The sequence below is a fragment of the Arachis stenosperma genome, chromosome 3, assembly GCF_014773155.1.
Source record: "Arachis stenosperma cultivar V10309 chromosome 3, arast.V10309.gnm1.PFL2, whole genome shotgun sequence".
NCBI lineage: Eukaryota > Viridiplantae > Streptophyta > Magnoliopsida > Fabales > Fabaceae > Arachis > Arachis stenosperma.
Genome location: NC_080379.1, coordinates 136,868,897 through 136,888,345, shown reverse-complemented (window position 1 = coordinate 136,888,345; position 19,449 = coordinate 136,868,897). Strand labels below are relative to the sequence as shown.

Below are 19,449 nucleotides of genomic sequence, written 5' to 3'. Positions count from 1 at the left end.
GAGTTGAGCAATTGACCGGCACAGCTGAATGCCTGAATCCTTGCTGAAGATTCGAATATGAATATGTACGAGGTGACGTAAAACGGCCAGCAAATGATATGGATAGGATAATCAATAGAAAGAAAATGGAACGGATAAACATTTTAATTAAATAAATACATATATTATTGGAATTAGTATAGGCATAAAGATAATGGCATATCTGTAATGTGTCCCTACATGAGTTTTTAGCTTCGAAATGATGGGTATCGAATATCGGCTACCTTAGCCCATTCCCAAATCCCAAGAGATATTGTTCCGTGAACGAAAGCCTTTTCCCTTTGGAGAAAAACAATAACATATCTAAGAAAACTTTGTATTTGTCTGCCCTGTGTTTTCAGAGGTAAAAATAGGGCAACAAAGTAATTTAGGTGATTTATAAGCATATAATAGGCTAACAGCGACCCCTATCAAAGCATGTATCTGATCTTGCAACGCTATATGAGACGACAAACCATGGCATGTGAGGAAATAGGCCATATATACAGCATCTAATTATCCTCAGAAGAGGTGAACATGGCGCTAATTGGTAAGGACCATATTATTTGGTGAAGCTTTTATGAATTTTTTTTTGGTCTGGAATATAGCTGATCATTTCATTTGGTGCATTTATCTTAAACTTAACGGCCCATTTTCATAGAGAAGAATATTTTCTTTATCTGAATACAGAAGAAACCTGTGATGGAAGATTTTTGTTTTTCCTAAAGTCTATTCGGCTTACCCCAAATGAATTTGATGATATATGATTTAGAGAAAAAAAGTTCTGACCAACAAAAATGAAAAGAAAAGTTGGATTTAGGCATTGTCCAAATATTTCATCCTCAACCCCAATACATATTCCCCCATCCCCTCCTGTCTAACAACAGCTTGAAAAAATATTTTACAGTGTCAGAAATTTTAATAAAAAATTATATAATAATATTTATATTAAAATAAAATTTATAAATATAATTATTTTATTTTTAAATTTATTATTAATATATAGGATTATATATAGTTAAGATTAATAAAAAATAATTCTGATTTTGATTAATAAAAAATTTTGTTTAAATTAATAAGTTAATTTGATTTTAAATAAAAAATCAATTTAAAAAAATCAGTTTTTATATGAAAAAAATTTAGTTTTTGCATGAAAAAATTTAATTTTTGCACATAAAAATTTATTTTTATTTAGAAAACTATTTTTTATCTAAAAACTGATTTCTCTTTTTAAAAAATTAATTTTTTATTTAAATTATATAAAATTAATTATAACTTATAAATTAACTTTTAATATTTTAAAAAATTAATTTTATTTTTAATAATATTTATCTTTTAAAAGTCTCAAGATTAATTATTTTTATTATTATTTTTATTACAAATTAAATAATATAATACAACAAAATAAAGTCTTAAATTTCTAATAAAATAAAAATATCAAAATTTATTAATATAAACAGTATTATACGATAATGATATTAAATTTATAAAGTTGATTTAAAAATAAAATAATTACCTTTTATTAATAACTGATATTATTATTAGCTATATTATAATTTTTATTGTTCTAAAAATAAAATAATGCATGAAACTATATGAAAAATTAAATATAATTTAGTGTTAATTCTATAATGATATTTAATTTGTAACGTTGATTTAAAGATATATTATTTATTGTTTATTTAAAGATATGCTATTTATTATGTCAAATAGAATAGAATAAAAAATTTTAAAAAAATGATAAAAATAGACATAAAATTCAGATATATAAGTTAAAAATATATCAATTTAATCAAATAAATTAATTTTATTTTCTTTAAAGTAAAAATATTTTTTACAAAAACTTTTGGAAACAGGACCTCCCCTTATCCACACAAAACTCTACCACTGATAACAACACCCCAAAAAATACAAGACTCTTAGAGTGGTATCTTCAGCCACTAATTTTTTTTTCTTTAAATCGTTCTTACAAATTCGACTCTAAACAAGGAGAAAAACAAAGAATTTGTAATTCATTTACTTTGATATTGCCAACAAGGACATACCAAAATTCACGAGTGTTTAGCCACAACAATTATAACTTAAAATACACCAAACATAACACACTAAAATAATCCACACCAACCATGCAACACATCATTAAGATCATAAGAAAAGCATTGTACACAATTATTTAAAAAAAAAAAAACTATTGAAATTATGGAGCGCTGCCAATGCAATCAAAATCAACACCACCATATTGCCATGAGCTTAGTAGATTTAAGCACACCATTTACCTATGAGATGCATGTCTCGGTCTAGCTATAGCCACTGGGCCCACTGCACCCAATTGTTATTATTGTCTCACTAAAAGGAAAAGAAGTTTAATCATGTAATTGGGGCTGGTTGGCCTCCTAGAGTTGTTTCTTCTGTGTAGTCTCTTTGTTTGGGCCTCTGTCCCTCTGTTTAGAAAAAAAAATAGTAATCAAATAAACAAGAAAGACTATGAAGGTGACACTATTCTAAGTCATAGTTTACACTTTACACGGCATTGGATAATGAATTAAACGAACGAAACTTCCCTGTCCAAAAAAAACGAATGAAACTTCCAAGCAATCTTTAATTCTAGAAGAGCTCGATGAAAAGGCATCGCGTCTCTATACTTTTATCCACTTTACTTGTTTTCAATTGAACAAGATATTTTATGACTTTTATCTGTCCAAAATTTTTTTCAGAATAATTTTTAACTAGATATCTTTTCTTTCTTTTTTTTTTCTTTCTTTAAAACAAATTAAAAAACCTCGCCTCGTGCGTCTATATTTTTAAGTGAAAACAAACTCGCATTGTGAAGACTGGCGTTTACATTTGTCAAAATTTTTTTTATGACTAAACAGAAAAGAAAAAAAAAACAGAGACAAAACTAAATTAATTAATTAAATTCATATCTAAATCTATTAAATGTTGAAACTCATTTCATGGTTGACTCCAATTCGAGTAAATGTCCGAGCCAAAAACAACTGCTCTAGCCATACAATCTGCAACACTATTTGTATTTCTCTGAATTAAAAGAATAGAGACTCTCCAATTCCAATTCATAACCTCATGTATATGCTTTTGCCAAATTCTATTCTAGAATATCCTTACCAAGCATTATTTAGTTTACTAAGAAAAGAGTTTTTAAGCAGTCCGTTTCACAAATAACCTCATGAAATCCACTATACCAAACTAGAAGTAAACCTCTCCAAATCGCATACAATTTAGCAAAATGAACACTGCACACTTCAACTTTTCCAGTGCAACCTTTAAAAAAACATCCATCAGAATTGCGAATGATACAACCAAAACCAACATAGCCAAAAGGAGCAAAACAACTAGCATCACAATTCAATTTAACAGAATGAACTGGAGGTGGAGCCCAATGCAAACAAAGCGAAGGAGGAGACAAAGATTGATGCATAGTAAAAATAGTGTGGAGCTCCCTTACTGAACTATGAATCAAACTCACCACTTTACTAGCACTCCAAGAGTCATCTGTATTGAATAAGTAATGATTCCTGCTTCTCCAAATCCACCAGATGGTCGAAAAGAAAAGAAAAACATATCCACTCCTTATACCTCTATAGAGCCAATCACGTAAGTCTGAGTTATTTAAATACAAGCCTAAAATGTTCCAAACCTCCTTGGCACTAGGACACTCCTGAAGACAATGAATAATGGATTCAGAACCATTCTGATACCGATGACAAGTGCTAGATAAAGCTAAGCTACGACCCAAACGAAACTCTACCGTAGGAATAGCATTATTAATACTGAGCCAAATCAAGAACTTGTACTTCTCAGGAATATGCAGTCGCCATACCCACAACCAATTATCACGCTCATTCCAGTCAAACTTTCTTTTGGCTAGCCAACTGTATCCACTCCTAGCTAAGTAGAGTCTAGAAGATGCTACACCCCACAACCAACCCGAACTCTCTCCGACATTCAAATCCGGATTATAAGCATTCAAACGCTGTTTTACATATTCTAGGATGTTAGAGAAAATATCATGGAGATTCCATTGACTATCTTTTCAAATGTCTCTAATAGTTAAATTAGAGTCAGATATATGTACAAAAGGAACATCTTGAGCAATTGGGCCCTCAATACTCCAATTGTCAAACCAAAAAGATTGATCAAGTGACCCAACGCACTAAGAGAAGGCATCCTTAGAAGCACCAAAAGCTTTTGAGATACTCTTCCAAACATGAGAAGCATTGCAAGGGACAGGACCATCTAAAACTCCCTTATTCCTCAGATACTTCAACCTCAATAGAGCAAACCAAGGCTTATCCTGACAATGAAAAAGTTGCCAAACTAATTTACCAAATAAAGATATATTAACACATGCAGGATCTCTAACATCCAGGCCACCAAATTTTTTTAGAATGACCACGATCCTCCAATTAACAAGAGAAAGACCTCTGCCATCAACTTGACCCTTCCAAAAGAACTGTCTCATCATAGAAGACAATTTATCGCAAACCCAATTTAGAAAAAAAATACCTGCATATGATAGACAGGAATGGATGCTGCAACAGAATTGATCAGGCAAAGTCTCCCTGCTTTATTTAAAAGCCTTCCTTTCCAATTAGCTAATCTTCCCCTCATATTTTCAATCACCGAATGAAAAGAAGCCCTACTGGTATGGGAATGATTAAGGTTAACTCCAAGATATCGTCCTAAGTCTAAAGTAAAACGTATTGAAGAAACACTAGTAAAAATATCTCTTCTACGAGCAGTCACATTTTTAGAACAAAAAGTTTTAGACTTTTCAAGATTTACTTTCATGCCAGATGCCTTGCAAAAAATGTTAAGAGAATGTATGACCATTTGGACCTGACTCTTTGTAGCCTGACAAAAAAGTAAGAGATCATCTGCAAACATCAAATGAGAGAATTTTGGACCACCCCTAGTGACAGAAACTAGTTTTCACACACCCTCGACCACCTTATGAGATATATAGCAAGCCAGTCTTTTCATACAAAGCACAAATAAGGAAGGAGACATTGGATCACCCTGTCTAAGCCCCTTTCTAGGAGCAAAACTATCCAATCTATTCCCATTCCACATAATAGAAAGAGATGGTGCACAGACACAATTCATAATCAAATTAACAGTGATGATAGAAAAATCAAAAGCAATGAGAGTACTCTCCAAAAACCTCCAATCCACCCTATCATAAACTTTTTCAAGATCAATTTTACAAGCAAGAGTACTTTTCTTAGATTTTGTGTGCTTCATGAAATTCAGAATTTCTTGGGCTATAATAATATTATCAGAAGCACCACCACCCGGAGTAAAACCTCATTGTAAAGGACTAACAATATCTGGAAGGAAGGGCTGAAGTCGATTAGTCAATATTTTTGTGATAATTTTATAAACAACATTACACAAGCTAATAGGTCTGAAATCCTTCATAAAGGTAGGGTTATCAATTTTAGGAATAAGCACAATCAGAGTTTCCATGATGCTAGGATTTAAGTATTCTCCCAAAAAAGCACTCTGAACAATATTTCAAACCTTAGTGCCTACTATCTCCCAATATTCTTTAGAAAAATAAGCTTGAAAGCCATCTGGATCAGGAGCCTTAAAAGGGCTCATACTAAATACTGCTGACTTGACTTCCGCAAAAGAGACAATGTCAATTAACTTAGCACAAGCCTCGGTACTTAGAGTGGGCATTAGAACATCCCCTAAACAATCAACCTCAACCTCTTCCGTTGTACCAAAGAGATTCTTGTAAAAAGAGAGGGCTTCTTCTTAGAGAATATCTGGATCAATAGACTAAGATCTATCTCTAACATATAATCCATGTACTCTATTATGGTTTTTACGCACCAAAGTCTGAAGATGAAAGAATTTAGTGTTTCTATCCCCATACTTGACCCACTGCTCTCTAGATTTTTGGTACCAAAAAAGTTCCTCTTATAATAAAAGCCTATTGTAATCTTCCCTCAGTTCAGCTTCTTTAATTCTCAGAGACAACATATCGGTAACCTCCAAACGCCATTGAATCTGATCAATCTGATATTCCAACTTACTTTTTCGCACAAAAATATTTCCAAAAACCTTTGAGTTAAAGTCCAAAGTTGAACCATCTTAAGCCTTTCAATAACGCTTCCAAACTCTTGATTCCAAGCCTTACTAATAGAAGAGAGAAACCAAATGCCACCCATATGTCCTACTGCTTTCTCAATACCAACACAATGAAAATTCAACTTATCCTAAAAATTCTTCAAATTATGAAACACAGTATGAGTCTCAAAGAGAAAGAAGAAAGATGGTTTATATATTCTCACCAAATTTTTGCAATATACACGGGCCATCTTGTTAGACGCACCCTTCACATTTCAGGCTATGATATTAAAACTATCCATAAAAAACAGGAAAAAGAGAACTCTAGTAACACACCCGAGACTCAACATGATGTCCCTATCTTCGACGATCCCACCTTTAATGGACTTTCAAGTTGCACTCAATTTTCTCCATCGAAACTTACGCCACACCACCGCCAATGCTCCATCCTTATCTGTCGGCGAATTCTGCAAAGAGTTTGGGTGAGGGCGCTTCCGCACAGTATCATTTGTTGTCTCACCTTGCTGCTGATGATGTACATTGTGATGGGTCTCCGAAGAAGCCACACTAACCGGCTTTCCAATATTGATACCCCTGCTTAATTTTACTTTGGATCCAATAGCATGTGTTGAACGTTAATGATTAAGCCTTATCCAAGTATTGGTAGCCTTGTTAAGAGTCTTCTTTACTTTTGGTTGGACCTGATGGGTGCTAGAAGAAGGCTTTTGACCCATTTTATATTTTTCTTTCCTAATTACTTGAGTCCAACCTTCCAAATTCTCATGTTGTGCATGGTCTACGTGAACAGCATGTAAATCACTCTCCACCAAATCCGGGACAGCAACATTTACTGTCTCACCTCCAAAATTCTTGCCAAAATGAAAACTTGCCGCCGTTTCCACATGCATTGGATGTTTTAAATTTGAGCTTTCTGGCTGCTTTGCTACATCGCCGACCACCTTGGCATTAGTTCCTCCTCCCGCATTGCTGTCAGTCTTGCATACCTTCATATCATGACCAAACTTGAGACAGAAGTCACAAATAAGGTGAAGACTTTGATATTCAACCTCATATTCAACACCTTCAACAAGAATCTTTTTAGTCACTGGCAATCCTAAATCTATCTGAACACAGGCATGGGCATATCGTCCTCTTTCAGCTAATTTTGTTGTCAAATTAGCCTTGACAGGGATGTCAACTGCAGCTGCAACACGAATTGTATCTTCTTGGTAGCACCAAATTGGTAATCCAGAAATTCTAATCCACACTAGAGTTGTTCCAAAACAGTTTTCACTTGATCTGAACTCTTGATCCCAAAACTTCACTGCCACATAATTTCCCTCAATCATCCATGGATCTCCTAAGAGAACCTTTTCTCGCTCCTCAGCCACATCAAACTTCACAAGAAAATAGTTAAACGCCACGTCCAACAAATCAAAACCCCCCTTAATTCGCCATACCGTTCGGAGTTTATGAGACAATGCAGTGTAGCTATAATGTTTACCTAACACCTTAATCACTATAGCATCCTTATAAGGTTCTATCAAACAATTCTTGGCCTCTTAGATAAACGTTATATTCGGTGACAAGAGATCTCCTTACTTCCCAGAAACTACCGCAATGTTATCTCCACGTAAAGTTTCAACGAATAAAAAAACTTTAGCAATCTTAGATCCCACAACTTTATCCCTAAAATAAATCTTTAAAGGTTTAAAAATTCCTTCCGAAATATGATCTTCCTTTTCTGTTGATGCAAGTCCTTCCCACTCTCCCCCTTATCTCTTCCGCCAATATTATTGAGTGCCTTGTCGTGTTTCACCTTCAAAATCTCTTCCCCACTTACTCTATCACTTATCTTCTATTTTTAAAATTATACAGAATACGAAATACGTACCCCCACTAAACCCTAATCCTACATTTGTCATATTAATCATGCATATTTTGAGTGATTACTTAATTGTTTAATACAGTACTACTTGTTCATTTATACGTGTTGAGCGCACATGATTTGACCGTGTCTGAAAATGTGTTTAGACTAGACTTTAGCCGTGTGTAGATTTTCCAATATAGTTGATTGTATCGCCGGTGAATAATTTGGTTGATTAATATTGCCATCTCTTCTTTTTTCAACGGTAATGCTGGAAAAAAATTAATAATAATATCACCATCCAAGATTCACTATAGAGCAACAATAAAATGTTCAACACACGAATTTCTCAGCCTTGGCTTTGGCTAAATTAAATAGTTTGCGATAATCACGGCAAAACCCCTTTCGTAAATATATAAATTCAACAGTTGATTAAATATGTATTTTATTATTGGAAATTAAAGTGAAGTACATTTTTATACACTAACTATGGTGGCCTATATGTTGAACTTTCCAATTACATTGCTTGTTGACTAGTCTATGATTTCATCATATTATCTCATTCAAGAACACGGCATCGATCGTCACAAAAAAAAAAAAAATCCTATATATAAAGCACAACCCTCTTGCACTCAACTGAAACCAAACTCAACAATAATAATGGCCATAACCAAAACCCTCTCCATCTTCCTCGTCCTCGCCACCACATACCTCGCTGCCGCCAGGGCAGCACAGTTTGACATAATCAACAAATGCTCCTACACCGTCTGGGCCGCCGCGGTGCCCACCGGAGGCGGCCGGCAGCTTAACTCTGGCCAAACATGGACCATTCAGGTTGCCGCCGGCACGACCGCAGCACGGATTTGGGCCCGAACAGGGTGCAGCTTCGACGGTTCAGGAAACGGACACTGCAACACCGGCGACTGCGGCGGTCGGCTCCAGTGCAGCGCATACGGCCAACCACCAAACACGCTGGCAGAATTCGCCCTAAACCAATACAACAACCTGGACTTCTATGACATATCCTTGGTGGACGGTTTCAACGTTCCGATGCAGTTCAGCCCCACCTCAAACGGGTGCACGCGCTCCATTAGCTGCACTGCCGATATCATCGGACAGTGCCCTAGCCAGCTGAAGACTAATGGCGGCTGCAACAACCCTTGCACTGTTTTCAAGACGGATCAGTATTGTTGCAATTCTGGTAGCTGCAGCGCCACTGATTATTCAAAATATTTTAAGACTAGGTGCCCTGACGCATACAGTTACCCTAAGGATGACCAGACAAGCACGTTTACTTGCCCCGGAGGAACCAACTACAAGGTTGTCTTTTGCCCTTGAACCTCCCCTACACCGCCGCTAATTAATTATGTTAATTAGCACCTCCAAATAAAGGGCCCACTTTGTACGTCTTGGGCGTATATAAATCTCTGTCATTAATATAATAATTAACAAATGGAGTATTCTTAATAAATTATTCATGGTGACAATAAAAGATTAAGGCTGTCAGGCTGTGTGTACATTTTCATTGTCATTACAGTTAGTATTATTAACATCCTGTCTTATAGGCCTTCAGATAATTAATTTAGATTGGTCTAATAGTTAACTTTTTAATCCGTTTTTAAGTAAGTGTTAGTTCGAATCATACAGTAATTCGTTAGCTAAGGACAAGCCCTTAAATCGAAACTTTCAAAAAGAGTAAGTGAGTATAGCGTTTTGTAATTCAATTTCAAGGACTATATGGAGAGTAGTGATGGGTGCATGCGTGGAGTCCACTAATAATGAGGAATTCTTTCTATATATGGCTAGAAGTGATACTGTAAGGGCTGCCATGGAAAATTATGTTGGATATAGTGGAGTGAGTAATAACATTTTCCATAGAGAGAGAAAGGAAGAAACAATAAAAGCTTTATTGAAGGGGACGATAATAAGTTATACATTCTTGATGGATGTGCGAAATCCTCTTTGTTAGTACTTGGTGCTTTATTGAAATAATGAGGTTAAAGCTTGCCGTCAACGTTGCTTAGCTTGATTGCTTTGCATCCGGATGGATCGGAATCGATAGTCCAGAGCCATCAATTATGAGTAGGAAAAATCATAATGCTATTTGTTGAATTAAACGTTAATGGACGTGAATGTCCCAAACTTTAACTAAAGAATTAAATGGCAAATATGGAAAAGCAAATAATAGAGCCTCGTTCGTTCTCATTAACATCACATGATGATTCCTAATCACTCGCCTTGGAAACCGCTTAATGTGTTGTTAGCAGGCACAAAATAAATAATAATTTGCGCCATTTTATCTTCCCAGATGATAGTCTCTCTCCCCGGAAGCCCATAATGCCGCAAGGAACCCTTGAAGTCCTTCTTGTCAGTGCCAAGAAACTTGAGAATACTGATTTTCTTTGTAAGTTCATCATGCACAAACATACATATATAATTATTACATTTATTATTTTTACACACATATGAAATAATGATGGAGCAGGTAAAATGGACCCCTTCGTGATTCTCACATGCCGTACTCAGACGCAGCAAAGCAGTGTTGCATCAAGTATGTATGCATGTGTCTACTACTTGTTTGTTCGTTTTCATTCTAATTACTTACACTATTGATCATGCAGACCAGGGAACGAATCCAGAATGGAATGAGACGTTTGTGTTCACCGTGTCTGAAGGCGTTAAAGATATCCATTTGAAGATCATGGACCAAGATCTCGGCACACGTGATGACTTTGTTGGAGAACTTACGTGAGTATATATTGCATGCAATAACATACATTTTCTTTTCTTTTCTTTTAGATAATTGTTAGTGGGATTATTGATTCAAATAACATCCCTGTTATTACAAGTTTAACTCTAGTTTTGATAATTTTTTATAGCATTCCACTGGCTTCGGTGTTTGCTGAAGGAAGAGTTCCACCCCATTCATACACCGTTGTCAAGAATGACCACTATTGTGGGGAGATTAGACTTGGCCTGAAATTTACGCCCGATGTATATTCTTATTCTGCTTTCTCTCTCATATCAACCAAAAGAAAATTTCAATTTAAAACATCGTAAAAACAAACCCTTTGTTACTTGATTATTCTTCTTCTATTGACTTACGTTTGTTCACTAATGCAGCAAAACCGTAATCGGGGTATGGACGAAAGTTTTGGTGGATGGAAGGAGTCTGCTGCTTATTACTGAGACCAAATATTTTTGAATTCTTTATTAACATTAACATAATTTAATTTCTAAACTTGTACCACATGAGGATCTTGATATTAGTTGGCCATTGTAGGAACTTTATTTTGAGTAGAATTAGTACTATACACGCTAAATTAGTTATAATTTGGTTGCTTCATGTATGTAAATCTCTATATCACCAATGAAGTTATAATTTTGAAAATGCATGCATCCATTCTAAATGAGGCCATGCCCATCATTGCATATTTTCATTTGACTTTTTATGTAATAATCGAGATTACAACAGTGGACATACCGAGACCAGTCACTTAAATCTGCAATGCAAAACGACATTGCGATTTGGGAGGCACGATAAGACCTAATGTGAGTTTGATTTGAAAGAGGGAGGAGGGATTTGAAATATAAAGGTTATACTTAATTTCATTTTAATCTTTCCCATCTCTCTCTAACACAGTAAGTCAGTAACACTCCAATAAAACCTCACAACATACCCTTAGATAAGAAAGTGGTAGTAACACTCTAAACAAGCAGAGTGAGATCTTAGGATGGAGGCAATAAGCTTAAGGATTTGACAGCATTTGGTAGGAGAAGTAAACAATACTACACAATACAACATAGATACAATAGTTAGATGGCTTAGCGAAGGATGACAAGATCGGAACCTGCCTGCTTTACCTACCTACCTGCCTAGACATTTTCCAGAAACAATGCAGAGCACCAACCAAACTAGGTCTTATGTTCATAATGTATTCACAAATGTCACCATCAAAACTAAGAAAATATGGTGACAATCTATAAAGTACAATCAGTAGCAACATTTCTGGGGCATGCATCAAATCTTTTACTAGTTTACCTTGGAAAATGATTGTGGAACTGAGAATATTGATTTTGCGGATCAACTTCAGGATAACCTCGCTGGCTCGCCTTGTCTAAGGGTGGAATTGGATTGCTACGTGATGATTGTTGCCCCGGCATGGAATTCACTCCTATGTCATGGTAAAATGAGAAATTGCTCTGAGAAAAGCTGGAAGATCCAAAGTCAGGAAACAATGAGCCACCATCGATCTGGTTATGGAAATTTGGAGGTTGCTGTAAATTATTGTCCGCTGATGTCGCACCTGTAAGAGTCTTAAATGCAAATTCAAGGCATGGATCAGACCAAGAATTTGCAAAGGAGGCACAGAACTGTGACTTAGAGTTATCATGGTTTACAGTTCCAGTTTCAACCAGAGGTGGCCCCATTATAATGGATTCACCCTTATGAACCTGTACACCTTCCTTCGATGGATCTTGGTGTATCACTGTATGATGCATGAGTGGCATTACGTTTCCAACTTGACTATGTAAAGATTCTCCAGCTAAATTCCTTGTGTAGCCTTCATCACCATAAGGTTCACTAGTTGTAAATTTAGGAGCATTCTCTAGTTGCCTTGGGAATGGTTCTGAGGGGTTACCCATATTAAGCTCTTTCTTGCTCTGGGGTTGGTTTGAGTTATCATGAGCTTCTTCACTGGTTATCATCACCCCATGCAATTCCGTATTTGGTAGGTAATTAAGATCGGGAGTTATAACAGGCAAAATGTCAGTTGCAGGATGAAATAGCACATCATCAGTAAGAGTCTTGAATGCAAATTCTAGGCATGGATCTGACCAAGAGTCCCCCCCGAATGGCACTGGAAGCTGTGGCTCTGATCTCTCATCACTGGTATTTTCAGCTTCAATAACTTTCTGCAATTGTTCCTTGGGAACAGTTGGGGCATCGCATGACTTCTCACTTTGGTTTGATGATTCTCTTAGTACTTCTGTTTTCAAACTATGAGATGCATGACATGTAAGCTTGGTTTCTTCCTCAAGGTTAAGATGGTCAGATGCCCCATCAATTGAAATTTGAGTAGCAGTTGCAGGTGGTGGTTCTTTTCTTGATTTTCTAGTGGCATATTCAAGAGCTCTTCCGGAAGGCTGTACCTCAGGTTCAAGGCCAGCAAGTCGCTTTGATACTCGCATAGGCACTTTAAGCTCTTTCTTCTTTTTGGATTTATTTGAACGTACCTGTGGGTATCCATCCTCGCTTCTTCCAGTAACACTGTCAACCGATTTCTTTTGAATATCAGTTTGAAGAACTGTAGCGATTCCAGTAGTATTAGGTCCATTCTCAACTAGTAACATACTCTGCAGATTATTAGTTGCATTTTCTAAGCTTGGGTCAGACGAAGAGTAGTTGAATGCCGATGACACTTGGGGTTCTGATTTCTCATCATACATTTCTTTACCTCTCAGTTTCTCCAGTTGATCACCTGTAATAGGTGGGGTTTTATAAGATTTCCGTTTTTTATTTGCTGACTCTCTTTTTAGCGGTGCAGAATCTGCAAGCTCTGCAGCTGACACACCCTCACTTTGTTGCAAGTCTGCACTGATCTCAACTTTTGACCTTTTGCGACCAAGTTTGGGGGTCTTTTCACAGGACATGGAATTATTCATCTTCATGTCATCATCAAATCCACCAAGTTGCTTCAAAACCTGGGAAGGACTGTGCAGCTCTCTCATATTATGGAGTTGTGGTGAAGATTGGCGATGCACATTGAACTCCCCCTCTTTGGATCTGCTAGGGTTACTGTGATTCTTTTTATTACCATTCTCCATCCTATTCCCAACATGCTCCTCTTGCATATCATCTGCAGAAATTCAGTCCAACTTCAGCAAGGAGCAAATTTTACGATTCTTTTGAGAATTCATTTTTTTTTAATCTTTCTTTTTCTTTTTAGAAAAATGCGTCAAAAAATATAAAAGAAGCAATGCTGAGCTACCTGGATCAGATATTTTCTCAATTTCAGAAAGGTCTTCAGCCCTATCCTCTAGTGAATGCATCTTTACAACAGAAATAGGAGCAACCATCATCATTCCAGATTGGATGTTCACATCTTGTCCTTTTCTTGAGCTGTTGTCATCTATCAGTTCTAAGCTGCTTTTATCAAATGTTGCTCCACCTGAAGTTAGAAATGTATACAAGTGGGTTTCATATGTGAATGACATAATTCTCCACCCTATTAGCATTATGAATTTGTTGAGCAATTGATCAAGAAATCCAAATATATGCATGCATGACTTCTTACCAGCAGAAAGCTGTTGTTCAGGTGCAGACTCATTCAGTTTGTGTCTTTTACCAGCAGGTGATGGCTAGATCCAATGAAAGCAGAGAAATAACTAAGAATTATTTTCAACTTGATTTCTCACATGCAAAAGTCAAACAATAAAATAACTGATTGGAAGACCAACGTTATATAGCATGCTTAGATTTTAGACAATTAACGGCAAAGAAAATATTTGGAACATACATATGCAAAAGGGAAACACTTCATGAAAGAAAACATCATTGTTATCTAACACTAGAGACGTAAATTTGTCACTAAAATGTCAATATGGTTGAACTCTTGCAATATGTCACAAGTCTGACATGATTGAAGAACCCTTATATTCTTTTTAATCTTTTAGCAGTTCAGAGTTGGCACCAATAGAAAACGGGAATCCTAATAACAGAAATAATAGTAAGGTGGTACTCATAGTGATTAGCCAAAAAGCCTTACAGTTAACTTGTCTCCATCCTGGATTCTTTTTCTAGAAGGCCTAATATACCCAGATGCAAGATAACGCTGTACATCCCTCTTGGAACGGAAAGCATGGCCACTTACTGGATCTTTATATACCTGTTGGAAGTATAAGTATAATGTATTCATAATTTATATAAGCAACACAATTTTGGAATATTATCCAATCATAATTTACATAATACATGGGACTTTTTGCAGCCCACCTCTTCAAATGGGAAAGGAGATAGTTTTTTAAGGGGAAGAAAAACCTTGATTTGAAGCAAAAAAAAGAATGTGGTTGTACGAATATCCTAGCTTGTATATACTTAAATAAGATGTCTTTAGGGCAGAGAGGGACAATGAATCTTGAATCTCTACCAATCATTGAATGAAATGTCATACCGGATCTTTCCTGATGCCGTTGTGGTTTTTTCTAATTGTTACTTCTTTTATCCACCCAGGTGGTAGATCCTCTGCAATGGATTTCTCAATCGCAACCTAAAAACAAAGCAAAACTATGAAATTATATTTTTTAAAAAGAATTTTCCAGATACAAGTACACATCTTATTTCTTCTAATAGTAATCACTGGATTAAATCGAGGTCATTCAGTAATCAATATCAAGAAACTTACTGTGCCTTTTGTCTAAGACACGTGCACCAAACGGCACCAACGGCAGATACCCCAAGTGAAGAAGAGTAACGAAATCACACAAAATGTGATGCAATTTTAGAGGCAAATACCAACCAGGGGCTAATTGTCTTACAGTTCATAATATATAACACATAATCTTAAGGCCTAAAGCTGATGCAGCCATTCCCAGTAACAGAATAGCTTTTCATTATGTGTTCTACATTCTTCCATGATTTAAATTTCCTTGATTATGGTTGTATGTTCATGTTATTTATCATGTCCTGGCACAAATTCCAAGTAAAGAAGAATCACAAAACACTAAAACTTATGCAACTTTAGGGGCTAATTCGTAGCATGAAACATACAATTGTAATTTGTAAGGCTTCAAGTGGATGTGACCATTCTCATTATCCGACTAGTTCTTTCACTATGGGTTCTGCATTCTTTCATGGTTTATTAATGTATAACTTTGTCTTTATTTTGGTTGTACTTTTATTATTTACAATGCCATAGTCCTTTGTACAGAGTTAGACACACACAAGAAGAAGAAGAAAAAGAGATTCTGTTAAGTGTACTTGACACTGGCTCCATTGTTTCATGAATAGTTCTTAATTATGAAAATTATAACACGTGCGTCTCACAGCAACATAATGAATGATTTTAAGAAAGAAAATATGATAAATTGATGGTAGAATAATAGAATTCACCCAGAACCAAACTAAGGATATAGGGATACTAACGATGCTTGGGGACCCTGTGGCAGGGGATTTCGCTTTCTTCTTCTTCGGAATGCATGTACTGTCCTTAGATTCCAGATATCGTAATACCGCAGGTTTGGAGTAGAATGTGTATCCATTTAATGGTTCAATGTAACACTGCAACAAGAAAACAGTTTAATAGTGAGCAATAAGATGCACTGCTGATGTTGACAGGTACATAACACATTCATTCAGAGACTTCATTAGCAATTTCAAAGAATAATTAATAGATGGGAACAGAATAAGTACAATATGAAGGATAATACTGCATTATAGAATTAATCTATCTAAGCATTAATTGTTAGTCCAACAAGGCAACAACAAAACAACAGAAAATAAATTACCACCATTTGCAAATTATTAGGATATTAATGTCAAAAGATGTCTCTAAATCCAGCACAGCAATTTAGAATGACTATTTGAAGGCAACACTTCAGAATAATCAGATTTCAGAAATTATTCTACTATTATGAAACTTAGTCACGTTTCAAGGCCAGAAACCTAAGTCCTGTCTCCTGTGTAAATAAGAGTTAGTGGCAATGTTTACCTTCTCAAGACGGTCCAGAAAACAAGTATAAAGAAAAAAAAATAAAGAAGACGGTCCAGAAAACAAGTATAAAGAAAAAAAATAAAGAAGACGGTCTAGAAGTTGCTAAAGTTTCAGAAGATCTCTGAAAAGAATATCCAAACAAGTAATTTTGGAGAATATATCTACCACCTTATATCCAGATCCCGTAAGCGAACCAGTTTTGCGAGTTCTGATATCCACAGTCCACCCATCAGGTAACCACTCAGGGCGATCAATAGCTTTATCTACAATCTGAAGCTGTCATGCATCAAGCAAGGGAAAAGTGATAAAAGGCTAAAAAGCTTAGCTGATTGGGGGAATATATTACTTAAAGAAACAATCCAAATTCAAATTCAAAATATATACTAACTTGTTGTTCAGGTGTGCATTCTGCGTTACTGCTTATCTGGGTATTTGTTTGTTCAGGCGTTTCGGAATCAGGTTCGGCCATCTTCAGAAGGCAAGTTGGATCACCAAAGATTAATTGATATACAACTATTCTACCATCCCAACAAATTAATTCAAGATAACACCAACAGTCAAAGGTAAAAGTCGCCTATATGAATTTTTTTTTTCTTCTTCAGTTAAGAAAAAGTGTTGATGAAAACTGAAAAACATTGAAGCAAGTGATAATTAAAATTGAAAAGACAAGCGGTGAGGGTTAGCGGTGAACTTACGGTGCCGTAGTTTAGGGAATTAGGAATTGGAGGATCTGCAACTGCATGTGAACCTGTTTGTGCGTCTGAAACCAAAAGAGCTTTCAGTTCAAAGGATGTGTCTTCAATCTCTTAGTTGAGTATTGATGCCAAATGCCACTAGTACAATTACAATAATATATCTATCAATTTTAATTTTAATTTTAATTTTAATTTTAATTTAATATTTAATATAATTTTAGTCCAGCCCACGTGTTCCTCTCAATCAAAGATTGAGGTGCAACTTCCTTCGCACCTCTTTTCTACTTTCCGCTTTCAACCATCTTAATTGATTCAATTAAATTAATAAAAACTCGTGTAGTTCAGTTTCAAAGTCTAGGAGTGAGCTGGTCAACGGTGCGTTTTAGTCACAGTTAATTGTTCCCGAAAAAGGAGATTCTTTTGGATAATTTGCATCAATTACAGCTGAATGTGTTAATTTTATGAATTAATATTCGTTCTTGTTACGTTAAATTAAAGAATTACTCTACTTGCAATATTTTTCCCCTTTTTCATATTTCAGTTAATAAGTTCTGCATATGTTGAAGACTTGAAGTTTTTTCACTTTTTATTGTCCAAAATCGTTGAGTGTAAAAAAAATGTAAACTTGTTTTCATCAAATTAATTTGTTTCATTTAACTGTTTCACCGCCAATAAGTTCTCAGTGTGGGCCTTCCACGGTCCTTATTGGGTATGATGAAATTTTGTTTTTGTTTTCGTAACTCTGGACCCTCATTGCAGTCTTCCGCTTGAGAATTGGTTTAGGGGTGGCAAAAATAGTTCTTCTTCGCAACGAAGTAGTCTTCCTCTTGTTAGGGTAAAGAATATTGTGAAAAATTTTAAAAAAAATCAAAATACGGGTATCTTTGAAGATATTGCTTCAAATGGGATTCAAAAATAGAATTTTTTTTCTGCAGAAATAGAAATAGGAGAGGAAATTCTTTCAAGATAACTGCGAGAATCCGAACCGAATAATACGAATTTATTTAATTATCGTTAATATTTTAGGTATTACTATAAGTATTTTAATAATCTCATGTATTATATATATTTTTTGTATCAAGACTTATTTTAATTTTTTATATTATGTTGTGTTATATTATTCTTTTGGATTTAGAGGTTGAATTTTAATTAATTTAATATTTTTAAATTAAAAAAAAAGATATATTTATATATTGTTTTAATGTATTATATGTTTTTTCTATTTTTAAAAAGTTTTTTGTTACAAATTTTTACAAGAATATGAAGAGATGAAATCACACTTTTAGACCAAAAATATAAAATAAAAAAAAATGATATTAACCCATTCATTAATGACCATTGACCAAAGATAAGATTAGGTAAGCTCCTTTTTTTCTTTTTTTAGTTAAAAAAAACATGTTTTTTTCTTAGAAAGTTTTAACGGGCACACAAGCCCAACTAAGAGCCACAAAGTCACAAACAATGCATCCTGCAATGCCCAATGTTTTTTTTATACTATTCATTTTGTGTAGATTGTGGGCCCAACTTTTCCAATATTTTGGTCCAAATCAGTCAAGTAAAAAATGCTTTGCCCAAAAACTGAAATGTCGAATAGCATCCTTTACAAACATAAGAAGGTGCACCTCCCCTGCTTAAATGAATTTTGACTCGGTGATGAATTATTCTTAGACTAGAAGTTAATGTAAAAAAAAATTACTTGTGTTTTTTTAAATAATTAAAATAGAATATAATTATCATGTATTATTATTTTTTTCATCTTGAAATTGTTTTAGCGAACATTTCATCTAATTTATAAGAAATAAAATTAAAATGAAAAACTTACAAAGTTTAATAAATTAAAAGAAAAATGTATTTTATAGATTTTTTAATAAATAATTTAATTATTTTATCACCGAAATATATAATTTGTAGTGTATTTATCAATTTGTATCACATAATTTTTTATACTACAAATCATGTGATGCAAATTAATAAATATACTATAAATTATATGTTTTGGTAAATAAAATAATTAAATTATTTATTTAAAAAATCCTATTTTATAAGAACAAGTAAATTA

General features: G+C 34.7%; 3 protein-coding genes across 5 annotated transcripts; 2 read left to right on the top strand and 1 right to left on the bottom strand.

The window, feature by feature from the left end:
- Nucleotides 1–225: 225 nt before the first annotated feature.
- On the top strand, nt 226–11,351 carry LOC130968426 (16 kDa phloem protein 2-like). Its single transcript, XM_057893690.1, has 6 exons — nt 226–568; nt 10,290–10,385; nt 10,467–10,532; nt 10,603–10,729; nt 10,861–10,975; nt 11,105–11,351. Exons 1-6 carry the CDS (start codon nt 556–558, stop codon nt 11,168–11,170), a joined length of 483 nt encoding a protein of 160 aa, XP_057749673.1. The 5' UTR covers nt 226–555; the 3' UTR covers nt 11,171–11,351.
- On the top strand, nt 8,609–9,500 carry LOC130968425 (protein P21-like). Its single transcript, XM_057893689.1, has one exon. The coding sequence runs from the start codon at nt 8,642–8,644 to the stop codon at nt 9,317–9,319; it is 678 nt and encodes a 225-aa protein (XP_057749672.1). The 5' UTR covers nt 8,609–8,641; the 3' UTR covers nt 9,320–9,500.
- Nucleotides 11,352–11,761: 410 nt separating the features above from the next.
- LOC130968424 (methyl-CpG-binding domain-containing protein 13-like) lies at nt 11,762–17,608 on the bottom strand. Of its 3 annotated transcripts, none has more exons than XM_057893686.1 (9): nt 17,391–17,608; nt 17,084–17,164; nt 16,864–16,971; nt 16,128–16,262; nt 15,157–15,252; nt 14,752–14,871; nt 14,281–14,344; nt 13,975–14,154; nt 11,762–13,842 (listed from the first exon to the last, which is right to left on the bottom strand). In XM_057893686.1, the coding sequence occupies exons 2-9, from the start codon at nt 17,162–17,164 to the stop codon at nt 12,020–12,022; spliced, it is 2,607 nt and encodes an 868-aa protein (XP_057749669.1). In that variant the 5' UTR covers nt 17,391–17,608; the 3' UTR covers nt 11,762–12,019. The 3 variants fall into 3 exon arrangements, with proteins under 3 accessions (XP_057749669.1, XP_057749671.1, XP_057749670.1); XM_057893688.1 differs by having other exon boundaries at nt 16,864–16,965; XM_057893687.1 differs by having other exon boundaries at nt 17,084–17,213; nt 17,391–17,531.
- Nucleotides 17,609–19,449: the final 1,841 nt, after the last annotated feature.